Genomic DNA, 9,927 nt, shown 5'->3' with positions numbered 1-9,927 from the left:
GGGGGGCCGGCCCGGCCCCGGCCCCCCTTTTGGGAGGTAAAAAAAAGGAAAAAAAAGAAAAAAAGAAAGAAAAAGAAAAAAATGATAGCCCACAACGCCTCAAATGTTATTTTCGGGCGTCTAGAACACAACAATTTCGCGGGGGCATGCCCCCGGACCCCCTAGGTCACTGTTGTCTCGATCGGCCCAAATTTTGGCCCCCCCTTTTGGACATCTCTGGATCCGCCCCTGATTGTGGAACTCTTTCGATGAAAATGTCTCCGCGAGTTTAAAAGAAAATTGAATGATTCCTAATTTTAAAGCTTATATAAAGTGTTGGTTGTGTTTGCTTACTTCCGTGTTTGTTTTAAATGTGTTATCTTTCTAAAATTCTGTGAGTTGCCTTTTTAAATTTTTTATCTTATTGTTTTTAATGCTGTTTAAATGAATTCTTCGTGTCTTTTAATGTTTTTCCTTAAATTAAATATGTTTTTTATCTGTAATTTACTATTGTTGTTATTATTATTATTATTATTATTATTGATAATATTAATAGTGATGATAATATTGTTAATTTTCAAATTATTATATTATTATTGTTGTTGTTGACTTTTTTTTTTGTTTTTATTTATTATTGAACCTCGGGCTCAAGGAAAAACAACATTTTACAATTTCTTTTTTGATATTGTATTTTTCTATATTGAATTTGGGTTTTGCCGTGTATAAATAAAGAGATTACTTATTATTATTATTTATTATTTTAGATTACAGGTACTTTACTGTATGTAATGAAGTATGCAAACAAATTGACTAAACAAACAAATACTGTAAATTTTGGTTGTAATCAAAGACAAAATATGTATTTTAAAAATTAGTCATTATCTAATTCAGCTAATCCACACAAATCAGAAGTGGTATTGTTGGTCTATTAATTTGAGTGAGTTCCTTACCTGTAATAAACCGATATACTGTAAGCCAGATTTCTAATGAAACTTACCCGCAAATAATAATTGTCTAACCCAGGCATATATACTGTAAAGCATTAACTTTACGCAACAAGCCTTAAAATTTCTTTGAGGAATCTCGATTATACTGTAAGTTACGGTATATCAGACCACCTAGGTAAGTATTCACGAAATAGAAATGAGCAGGTCATTTAACAAAATAATTTGTTATATTTGCAGTTACTTAATATGTGTTGCTAGGAAATTTAGTGATCAAAATAATGTTTAAATTTGACAATTGCTAATTCATATACCATCACCTCACTAGTATTATTAGATTTATAATTTATAACAATGTCATTAGCATATTAGCTATCCTTACCAAGAAACACTTCTTGGCATCTTTCCAAATGAAAATTTAATGTGTTGTTCTCATCATTACCAACAAACTACATTTCCATTCTTAATGAATTACTACAAGCTCAATAGTATTAGGAATAGTTGTCTCAATAAAGTCACATTAGGCAAACATGCTTTTGATTATGCTGCCCCTAAAATATGCAATTCTCTATCAATGGAAATAATAATATTTTGTTGCAGATCTGATTAATGTGAATTTTAACTTGCTTGGATGTTCTTGCAAACTTGAATTTTATTGTTTAAATTCCGTTGTGCAATTTGATTGAAGTTTAATATGCTGCTGAATTTTAGCTTTCCAGGAATTTAGCTCCCCTAAATTTTAGCTTCTCTTTTATATTGTAAACTTGTATTCTTGTCTATTGTATTGTACAGTAATGCACATTTGAACATATTTTAATGGAATTTACACAAATGAATAAATTATTATTATCATACAACAGCCATTCCACTTACCTTTTTAGGACTATTGTTAAAAATCTTTTTGGATTTTGGTGCAAAAAACTTGATGCCAGGTTTCTTGCCTTTAGATAAAATCTTGGATATAGCAGGATTCATTGATTCCTGTGATGAACCGGTATCAGCATCAAAATCAAACTCATCAACAACACTATTGCTAGACTGTGAGCTGGATAATTGCATCTCACTGCTTTTTTGGGACGATAAACTTGATTGGGAAGCCGCGTTCGTGTATTTTGATGATTGGCTGGAATCAATCTCAACAGACGACACCAGTGCTCCACAGCTACTAGACGGCTTTACTTTCTCCTTGCTATATGTATGATCTGTAGGTGACATTTGACCTTTTATTTTGACATCACGGCTATATGTATGGTCAAACTTTTTCGGTGATGGAGGAAGAAACTGGGTAACATTACTACTTGTTGACGGTTCTTGGCAATCATTTACTTGCCAAGCTTTTGATTTTGGGACCTCATTGTTTGTAGCATTCTTATTGTCACTTTTGTTCTTTGATTTGCCAGATTTTTCATCTGTATCTAAATCAAGAATGCGATTCCAGAAATCAGCATCTTGCTGTTCTCTCATTTCTCTTTCCTCCTCAATTTTACTCTTTTTTTCCGGTTTACTTTCTTCAAGAGATTCCTCATTGATTCCTTTTATATCAAAGATTTCTTCTGTTTTATTAGTTTCTGTTGTGGTATCATTTTTTAAAACCACATCTGATTCCTCCTCTGGTCCATTCATAACCCGTCGTTTTGTAAATTTGAGAATAGATTCTTGCTTTTTTGGTAAAGGACCGAAATCACCTTCATTACTAGAACTTGAAGCTTGTCTGGATCGTTTAACATTGGTATCTAACTCCTGATTAGTCCTAGGTTTATTACTTACTTCACCTACAGAATTTCCTGCATCACTATTTGATTCCATTTTCAAACTGGCACCAACATTTCTCTCACTGTCCTTCTTTACTGGAGTTCGTTTCCGCGGTGATAAGTCCTCATCGCTGCTGAAACTGAATGGATCCATATCTCCCCGTCGCCTTTTGGCTGGAGATAGCGCTTCTCCGTTTCTATTGGTTGTGGAGCTGCGGGTAGAGCGGCCAGAAACCATCTTGGTAGGTGTTGAGCGTGTCACAGGACGTCTTGTGCCATCATAAGCTTCGTCGAAGTTGGTGTTTGATGATGTTTGCCGCGTCTTGCCATACGTCTTACTTCCATATCGCGGCATCTTGACCGACGTATCCTGGAAGCTACAAAAAACAAGCATGTGACATCATATATGTAGATTTCAATGTGTCTGCCATGCCAAAATATAAAAATAAAAGTTGTGGGTATGCTTACACCGAAGTGATCAATATCCCAAAGCACTGATTGGTTGTCTTGGCTTTACAATAACCTTAAAAATAACTCCCGCTATCTTAATGCACTACATCTCAGCGTAAGCTTATCGACTTTGAAAAATAAATTGCATGACAGTGTTGCACCGGTAGAATATACTTCGAGCAGCATTTTTAAAATGTAAAGCAAATGAGATTATGAATTATAGCACCAACATAGGTCTATCTATCAAATCTGAATATTTTCTAGATAATGTTACTAGCCTAGCCCTATATCCCTGCAAGTGTCGGTATTCTATTATGCTTGTTACAGTATTTGCAATTGTGGTTAGGTTCGCATATAGCTCTCAGTCATGTAACAGTTACTCTAGTTGTTCCACCATAATGCATGGTTTTGCATATTGTGTTTTCACAATCTCACATTCATTTTGTGTACCCTGCTGCAATGCTGGCCTGGACACCCTTTGTTGTAACAATATTTTTTCCAATTTAGGCAGACTGCATTACACAATGTACCCTACATTGTTACCGTCTAAAGTATTTTTACCAGCATTAAACAGATTCGAGATGCAATACTATTGCAAAATGAGTTGTGACGCTAGGCCTATACGTATGCCCCAGCTAGGTCCCCCAAATACTTCCCTGCTCTACATAGGCCTACCTAGGCTAGTTAAATCCAGTGTGACGGTGACGACTCATTTGGAGCCGAATCGACTCGATCACTTTGCTTTGCCTCTTCTTGAGGACTTTGAGTAATGAAACGTTTTAAATTGTTATTTTAATCCAGAAATCAAAGACAACCTTCGATATAAGGTACAGACTTACATACCTGAATTATTGATATTTATGGCTGTTAACTAGTCGCAAACAACAAATAAAGGAGAAAAACAAAATAAAGTCCTCTACGAAACCCTATAAAGCAAAAAAAAGACGTATCCGCCACTCTCCGCTTTATGTTGACCTCATGGTTTGACGCAGGCGCAAAACAATATCAACAGTTCTTGAGGGCGTGATTCCATAAAATTTAAAAAAAATCTTGTTCGTTCATCAATTTTCATAATTAAATAATGTATTCTACTATTTTCAGTAAAAAGGTAAACTTTTTTTCAAGATTGTATGTATTGACTTGTCCAAGAAGAAAGTTTGTCTGAGAAAACTATTCCACAATAATTAGGCCCAGTAAAAAAAAAATTATTAGTTTATCACCCCCTCCATCATCACTTGGGGGTGTTTTTTTTCTATCAACACATTTTTATTTCAAACGGTCGTTTTTCCATCTTTTTTCACTTGAAAACTCAGGATTTTTGGCAAATATATTTACTGGTACAACAAAAACTTTATTCCATTCTTATGACTTTTTATATACATGTCCCTAAACCATTGAATTATTTGTGAACATAGGAACATCGGTAAAATGGGGGGGGGGGGTGGGGGGGGGGGGGCGAGGTTAGCAAAGAAAACATTCCTCCCTCAAAGCAAGTAGGTTATTACAATAAGTAGGCCTACTTTTAAATGTGTTCATGTTGCATAATTGTTAACATTTTATTCCTAGCGTTCTTTTTTTGGTTTTAATTAAGAGTGTAATACTTTTTATAAATTGAAAAATATATCTAAACTTCAAAAAATTTAAAGAGAAAAATAAAACAAATGACTTGATTTGTCAATAGGCCACCTATAAATCCCATTAGCATTTATGTTTTAAAAAATCATCTGTATTACTAGACACCAACACGGCGCGCATCTGTATTGTCTCGTTGTCGTGTCGTAATCGTGTCTAGTGTAAATTTAGCTTTAGAAGCATACTTCATATATTCACTAATAAATAAATTAATAAATAGTTAACTAAATTCAACCAATGAAACTGGACAAGTTCAAAACTAATTCATCGCAACAGTGATCATTGAAGCTATCACAGAAGTGCGTGTTATAGTAGGTCTATAGTCTATATTTTTTCTGATCAAGTTTTTATGGTGCATATTTGAATATTTGATTTTTATAATTGAAGATAAAGATTGTCAGTTCGCATGTAAGTGGCATTTTACTGTTAAGTGCATTTTCATTTTAAAACAAATTGTTCAGTTTATAATCGTAATGGTGTCTTATTGCATTTTTGGTGCCTAATGCTTTCGATCTCATTTGTCATATTTTACTGTGGGAGTTTCTTCTAGTGCAGTAAATACCAAGAAAACGTTACACTTGAGGTACAAACCTAAGCATGTAGTGCGTCCATATCGCCACATTAATGCTGGTTTCCTGTTTTAATAAATTTCCGCCTACGCATATTTTAAGGTAGGCCCTACGAAGGCCTAGGCCTATATCTCAAAATCCGATTGTGAAATTGTGATTAAGTTGTATTGCTTTTTAATAGACCTTTCCAGAGTGTCAATCAAACTTAACAACTGACTAATCAGAACAGCGCTAGGAATGCGCGCGCGTCTTACAAACACACGTGTTGTCCCACAAACGCACGTGTTCGCGTATGTTTTAACACTGCTGTCTTTGTGTGACCTAAGCAACAATATCCAAGGGGCGGAGCTTAGCGGAAAGGTCCATTGTAAAGAGCATACAGTAGTATTTTAACAAGTTTTCATTTTTATTAATTGCTTGTAAGTTTATACATTGAATTTGCGAAATAAACATTGATAATTTTTATATATAAGGAAAGGGTATAAGGAACGTATCTCTTAAAATATTATAGCTTGAAATGAATACAAAGACCTTGAATAGGGTAAACCAGACCTCTCAAAAACGGCAAAAGTAAGATTACAAAATGATTAGTTACTTCATAAATCTAAAATAAAAAAACATTAGACAGACATTCCGTATTAAAAGACATACAATGTTATAGATTACGTAACTCCATGTTTTATTTAATATATAACCATATTCATAACATTTCTGACATAATCGGAATAATGTATATAAAAAAAAGATTGCACACATACAGATAAATTTGCCTAACGATTTGATCAAGATATGGTATCTAGATGGTATATGGAGGCCAACTGGTGTTCTAAGCTAGGTTTAACTAGGTATAATCATAATTATCTAGTTCAGTGACTATATGTCTAGTTATGTTAAATTCAATTTACTTGTTTACAAGTGGAGAGACTGGAAAAACTAATCATTTTAACAGGACACAACACAGTTTAGTCTGCTTTATTCACTCCATAAAAAAAACATAAAACTATGGTGGTCATAGGGATGGTCAAACTATAAAGACAATAACAATTGTGATCTTTCATCTAAAGACAACTGGCAGCTGGTAGATTATACTTTTGGGAGGTAAAAAAAAGAAAAAAGGAAGGAAAAAAGGAAGAAAAAGAAAAAAATGATGGCCCAGAATGCCTCAAATGTTATTTTCGGGCATCTAGAACACACAAATTTCGCGGGGGCATGACCCAGGACCCCCTAGCATATTCGATCATTGTTTCGATCGGCCCCCCCATTGGACATCTCTTGATCCGCCCCCTGTTGCAGTTTGGACCCATCGGAGGCACTTTTTAAAGAACCTTTTCACTGATGGACTTTGTCCAATACAATCTTTACATCATTGTTTTGAGCACTGTTTCTACAAATATTTTATTATTTATATACATTTAATTTTATCACACAGCAACATTTAATGTCACATCATTATAATACAGCTGCGGCTTCTTGAGTGCGCTCTAGCCTACCTCATATCCACTTTTTGGGGGCGTATATCAGTTATTTAATTAGTGTCCTTCCTCGGCTGGATTAGATCTTAATATAACAAAAGGCCAATCATCTAGGTATAGGGATATTGTACTTGCAGCAATTTATATGTATGTATATTCATATTCCATAACATAATAATCAAACGTGTATAATGTACTAATTGCAAATAAATTATCAAAGGTCATAGTGCAAATTAAACTGGGTAAATAAAGTACTGTAAAATGGTACACAATGACTATGCAAAATATAAAATGAGAGAAATAAAAATAATTGGATAAAGATAAACAAAAAAAATGCAATTTGCCATATTTCATCCATATATGGGCATGATAATGTCATATAACATTCATATTTGGGCATGATGATATTTGTCACATTGCATATCTGGATACTATTAATTGGGATTTCTGCAGGATATTTATTGTAGGATATTTTTTTCTATATTTGGCAATACAAACACTGATATACCATGAGGGTATAAAAATATACCTTTATGCTTAAAATTACATACCAATACATCATCTGTTAATTGATTAACTGTTAATTGATTAAGTTAATTTTTCTAAATAATCATATATATTTGGAATTAGTGCCAGATTTGTGAGGGTTAGATTCATAAAATATTGCTCAAATAAAATAAAAATTCCAATGTCAAAAATTAAACAAAGATAGTGTTGATGAAACTACTGCTTACAGTACAAAATATAAACATAAAAAAAGCTAAATTAAAACAAAGAACAGAACAAGATAAATAGCACCACAAGGCTTATGATCACTTCCTCTGAATCATCAGTGTCCAGTGTTTCTAGACTCTCAATACCACCATGATTACTGTCTAGGCCCACATTCACCATTCTAATGACAAAAAAATGAACATCCTGATCTCTACTTCTTGATTGGCTATGATGCTACATGTGACCTCATTTGTTAAACTCTACTCTACGTGAGATCAATTTACAAGAACAAGCGAAACAGGATTCGTTGAAACCATTAAATAAGTTTTTGTTGTTCTATTCTATTGATTGTGTTAGTGCTCATAGCAAGTTGTATTCTACAAGCACATTATTTATTATCAGTATAACAATTCCTTTTTACCACTATGCCTATACTGTACTGGCAAGATGTCGCTTTTATCATTTATAATATTTAATCATAAATTTGGATATCATTTTAACAAATTTAAATTCAAAGAAATATATAAGTAAGGGGCTAAAATCTCCCCAAATTACAACATATTTTACATGTTAAACATTAGCATGTATCAAATTTACAAACACAAATTTTTAAATAAATCTTTAAAATAGGGTTAATCATAAAGAAGAGCCAAATGACTACTCAGCACATAACAATTACCGTTTAGCCTTATGTAAGGGAAAAACATACACTGAAATATACTAATGCATTCTAATGATAATAATGCTTTCAAGTTGATTTGTGATTCATTCATTAAGTACAAAATAACATCCAATTTATAAATAGATTATTGACAGCAAGATTATTCTGACCAAAATTCATAAATGATTCAAAAAGTTACATATTTAATAATGGATACTGGAGAACTAAAATATATTATTTACTTATAGATTATCAATATTTGGCCCATTTTATGATAGTTCAGAGTGGAAGGTCTGTTTCTTTTATTTGCTTGATGCCAACTGAGCCTGAATTAAATACCATAATTTAGATTGTCTTGTGCAAATTATAAAATGTAATTAAAAAAATTTAATCAAAGTACTAGTTTAATAATGCCATTAAGTAGTGGTACCTTCAACTACAAACCTATATTACGGTGCAATTCAATAAACCTAGAAATAAATCCTGATGTGAATAAGTGAAATAAAATAATGTTAATGTTAATTAATGTTGTACATGTGATCATGTCATGTTATTCACATGGTTATTTCATGATTACACATGATCATGTCATCAAATTCTTGTCTCATGTCATATGCATGAGTGTGTCATCTGATACACATGGTTGTTTCATGTTGCACACATGGCTGTGTCATGCTGTACATATGGTTGTCAAGTATTGTATACATGGTTATATCATGCACTGCACATAGCAGTCTCATGTTGTACACATGATCATTTATGTTATACACATGGGTGTCTCACATTGTTCACATGACAGTCTCACGTTGTACACATGATCGCTTATGGTATACACACATGGCAATCTAATGTTGTACATATGGTTACTATGTTGTATACACAGATTTATCTCATTTTCCCCCCAAGTATTTGTACATCTGGAGCCCAATTCTGATCAAACAGAATATATAGCTATAGACCAACATTCATAACTATCTAAATTCTATAAACTCTATATACACACATTTCATGTTTATAGATAATATAATATATACTAGTTAAAATTACCACTAGGAGTCTCCTACAACTGAACATTAAATTTTCATAACTCTGTTGGTAGTGATATGCACATGCTGTTTATACCAGAATTCCTGGTTCAAGTCTTCTCTCCACCACGACGCACTTATTCCCAATGGTACAGAAAAACAAATATAAACAAATGTCCTAACTATGTCAAATAATTTAAGATTTGTGCCTTACAGATTCTTGGTCTTAAATGTTTTACATAAAGCATAATTTATGCATTGCTACCAACCAGCGTTGAGATAAACATGACTGAAATCCTGTCATCTAACATACAGTACATTACATTTTTGGCATGATTGGTAAATATAATATACATTTTATACATAAACAATAAACCTTCACATTTTCTTTTGTAAACCATTCTTTTGGAATTAATTAAATATACAAGTTATAATTACAATCCACTATTAAGAAATAAAACAAACATTTTACAATTCCAATCCTTTTTTTTAATATATATATATATAGTATACGAGAAACAAGACCCAATGGATGTCTCTATAATATTTTTGTCTATTGTGGAATGAAAAGGATCTCAGGCAGACTTGAGGCGATAATAACAAGCTTGGCACACACGCACCAGCTTTGTTATGCGAAGGCGTGGAATGACCGACTCGTATCGGCTACACCTGTGAAAGTGAATGAAATATTAACAGGTAAGCAATTCAGAATCAGTCTTACTGATAAAGA

General features: G+C 33.0%; 2 protein-coding genes across 10 annotated transcripts in view; both read right to left on the bottom strand.

Annotated features, from left to right (window-relative positions):
* Positions 1 to 4,104, bottom strand: part of LOC117109883 (wings apart-like protein homolog) — a 19,282-nt gene extending 15,178 nt beyond the window's left edge. Inside the window, exons 1-2 of the mRNA XM_033252339.1 lie at positions 3,968 to 4,104; positions 1,797 to 3,051 (exon numbers count right to left, since the gene is read on the bottom strand). Of these exons, the coding sequence (XP_033108230.1) occupies positions 1,797 to 3,029 (1,233 nt within the window). The 5' untranslated portion in view covers positions 3,030 to 3,051; positions 3,968 to 4,104. The remainder of the gene's footprint in view (positions 1 to 1,796; positions 3,052 to 3,967) is intronic.
* A 2,328-nt stretch (positions 4,105 to 6,432) lies between these two features.
* Positions 6,433 to 9,927, bottom strand: part of LOC117109882 (WD repeat and FYVE domain-containing protein 3-like) — a 75,983-nt gene continuing 72,488 nt past the window's right edge. For all 9 annotated transcript variants that reach the window (XM_033252329.1, XM_033252336.1, XM_033252330.1 and 6 more), the window contains one exon: positions 6,433 to 9,866. In XM_033252329.1, coding sequence (XP_033108220.1) covers positions 9,773 to 9,866 — 94 coding nt within the window. In that variant the 3' untranslated portion in view covers positions 6,433 to 9,772. The remainder of the gene's footprint in view (positions 9,867 to 9,927) is intronic.

This window comes from Anneissia japonica, unplaced genomic scaffold (assembly GCF_011630105.1).
Source record: "Anneissia japonica isolate Jap-2015-1 unplaced genomic scaffold, ASM1163010v1 scaffold585_len4108843_cov191, whole genome shotgun sequence".
In the NCBI taxonomy this organism is placed as follows: Eukaryota; Metazoa; Echinodermata; class Crinoidea; order Comatulida; family Comatulidae; genus Anneissia; species Anneissia japonica.
This window is presented reverse-complemented; position numbering and strand designations above follow the sequence as displayed.